At 42.4% G+C, this 1,944-nt stretch overlaps 1 protein-coding gene across 1 annotated transcript in view; it reads right to left on the bottom strand.

Annotated features, from left to right (window-relative positions):
• The window catches only part of ACOT12 (acyl-CoA thioesterase 12), an 84,520-nt gene that overhangs the window by 21,819 nt on the left and 60,757 nt on the right, over window positions 1–1,944 (bottom strand). The window contains exons 11-12 of the mRNA XM_045285204.1: window positions 1,358–1,421; window positions 610–693 (exon numbers count right to left, since the gene is read on the bottom strand). Of these exons, the coding sequence (XP_045141139.1) occupies window positions 610–693; window positions 1,358–1,421 (148 nt within the window). The remainder of the gene's footprint in view (window positions 1–609; window positions 694–1,357; window positions 1,422–1,944) is intronic.

Here is a 1,944-nt window from a genome sequence, read left to right as displayed (position 1 = left end):
GTCACAGATAAACACATTTTTAAGACCTAAAACCTTTAATCCAGTGGCCTTCAAGTAAATCAGGACTCAGGGCAGCTGGTGTGCCCGAGTAGAACTGTGTCCATGAGTTTGCAAGGGTGGTGATCATTCAGGGGATCCCCGGGTCTTTCTCCCAAGGCACTGAGGTGTGGACTTGAACCACCAACCTTTCAGTTAGTAGCCAAGTGCATCATGTTTGCTCTACAACAAATTAATCTTAAAGCAACGAGAGCCTAGAGGCGAGGCTGCTCACGGAGGGGTAAGATAAGAGACTTTATTGAGAAGCCTGTGCCCTGAGTCCTGAAATCTCAGTAGACGGAGAGAAATGGAAAGTTGTGAAAGGAGGGCCTACGCACTAGGGTTGCAACATTCCTGGTATGTTTGAAAGGCTCCGAATCAGCCAGCCCGGAGTAATGGAGACAAGGCCAAACAAATGCTTAACTCCTAGAAATAGTTTTCTCAAATTATTTTTAAAAATAAAATAATAAACAACAGCAGTGGGAGCAGAAAAACCACAACCACCGTCACTGCCGCCACCACTTCCACGTGTGAGGGACAGTGGGTTGTATTGTACACTAGGACAATGCTTACCTTTTCCACAGCACTGGTGACCACCCAACCGGTCTTGGCGGCCAGCTTTCTGAGAGCTTCCACATTGGCATCACTCAGGGCCACCTGAAACACAATTTCTTTTGAAAGCGGTGTGCTCAATGCACAGCAAAATATTTTCTGCTAAGAGAAGATCTATGTTGAATCACATTGATACTACTGAGTTGACTACTGAACAACAGTTAACATTAATTGTTTTCTCGAACTCTTAGTTCAGAATTCAGATGAAGTTACAAAAGTCTTATATGCTAGAAATTTTCCTGTACACCATCATTGTCTTTGGTGTCCTGAAAAAAGATAGATTATCCTTTGGTATGAGTTATAATCCACATGTATTAAGAAAATTTAGGCTTCCTTTTTAAGTTTTAGGGTCTAAAACTTTAAGATGACCGATATCTTGTCCTGTAAAAAATACCAGCTTGTGAGTCAGATACTCAGCACAAATTCTGAGAAGACATCAGTTGTCAGTATGTACACTGATGGCAGGGATCCTACGTTTGTCGTTCGGGAACGGTAGCTATAATTGCACAAGGCAGCGAAGTAGCTGGTTAATATCGAGTGACTGAGAGTCTGGCTTAGTTTCCTTTTGAAGTGAATGGCGGGTCCATTCAGCTTTTAAGCTAACCTGTGAGACACGATCTGATTCACTGAAACAATGGGGTGTCAGCTTTTTTTTTTAATTAAGAAATGCAACTTTCACATGAAGAGCTCAAAGTCATAAAAGCGTCACCTGGTTGCTGACATCCCAGTGTACACAAAGGGGGCTCTCTTCTTTGTGGGAAGTGACATATTTTCTGGAAAAGAAATGTGACTGTTAAAGAAGAGTTTTTAGTGTGCATGTGACATCCAAACATAACCATGGTGCTTTCTTGAACTGAAACCAGTAGTATTAAAAAGATGCTTTCGCTTTTCAAGAATTGCTATCACAGCCACAGAGACTGTCTTATTCTGCATGTGTGATGATCGAGAGCCAGACAGAACCCTTGGTTTCCAATAGGCCAGATAACGGATGAGCCCATAAAACCCTAATACTTCACAGGTCACCAGAAAGCCAAGCTCACTGCCATCAAGTCGATCCCCACTAGTCCCCATTGAAGAGCCTGTTCTGAGTTATGATGAACTGTGCATATGACTGTCTTCTTTTTCTTTTAAAATATATTTTATCATCCATCATATATGATGGCTACAACATACTGTAGTGCATACTGTTGGTTTTTTTTCAGCCCAGAAGTATGCTGGAAATGAGCATTCTTTCCAAGACTCTGCTGCTGCTTGGTAATGCCCCCGGGTGCCCTCCTCACTCAGTGATCTGAATCT

This window comes from Echinops telfairi, unplaced genomic scaffold (genome assembly GCF_000313985.2).
Source record: "Echinops telfairi isolate 266 unplaced genomic scaffold, ASM31398v2 ScPeMD7_7469;HRSCAF=8507_1, whole genome shotgun sequence".
Classification (NCBI taxonomy): domain Eukaryota; kingdom Metazoa; phylum Chordata; class Mammalia; order Afrosoricida; family Tenrecidae; genus Echinops; species Echinops telfairi.
Note: the sequence above shows the minus strand (reverse complement) of the source record. Positions and strands in the feature narration are given on the sequence as shown.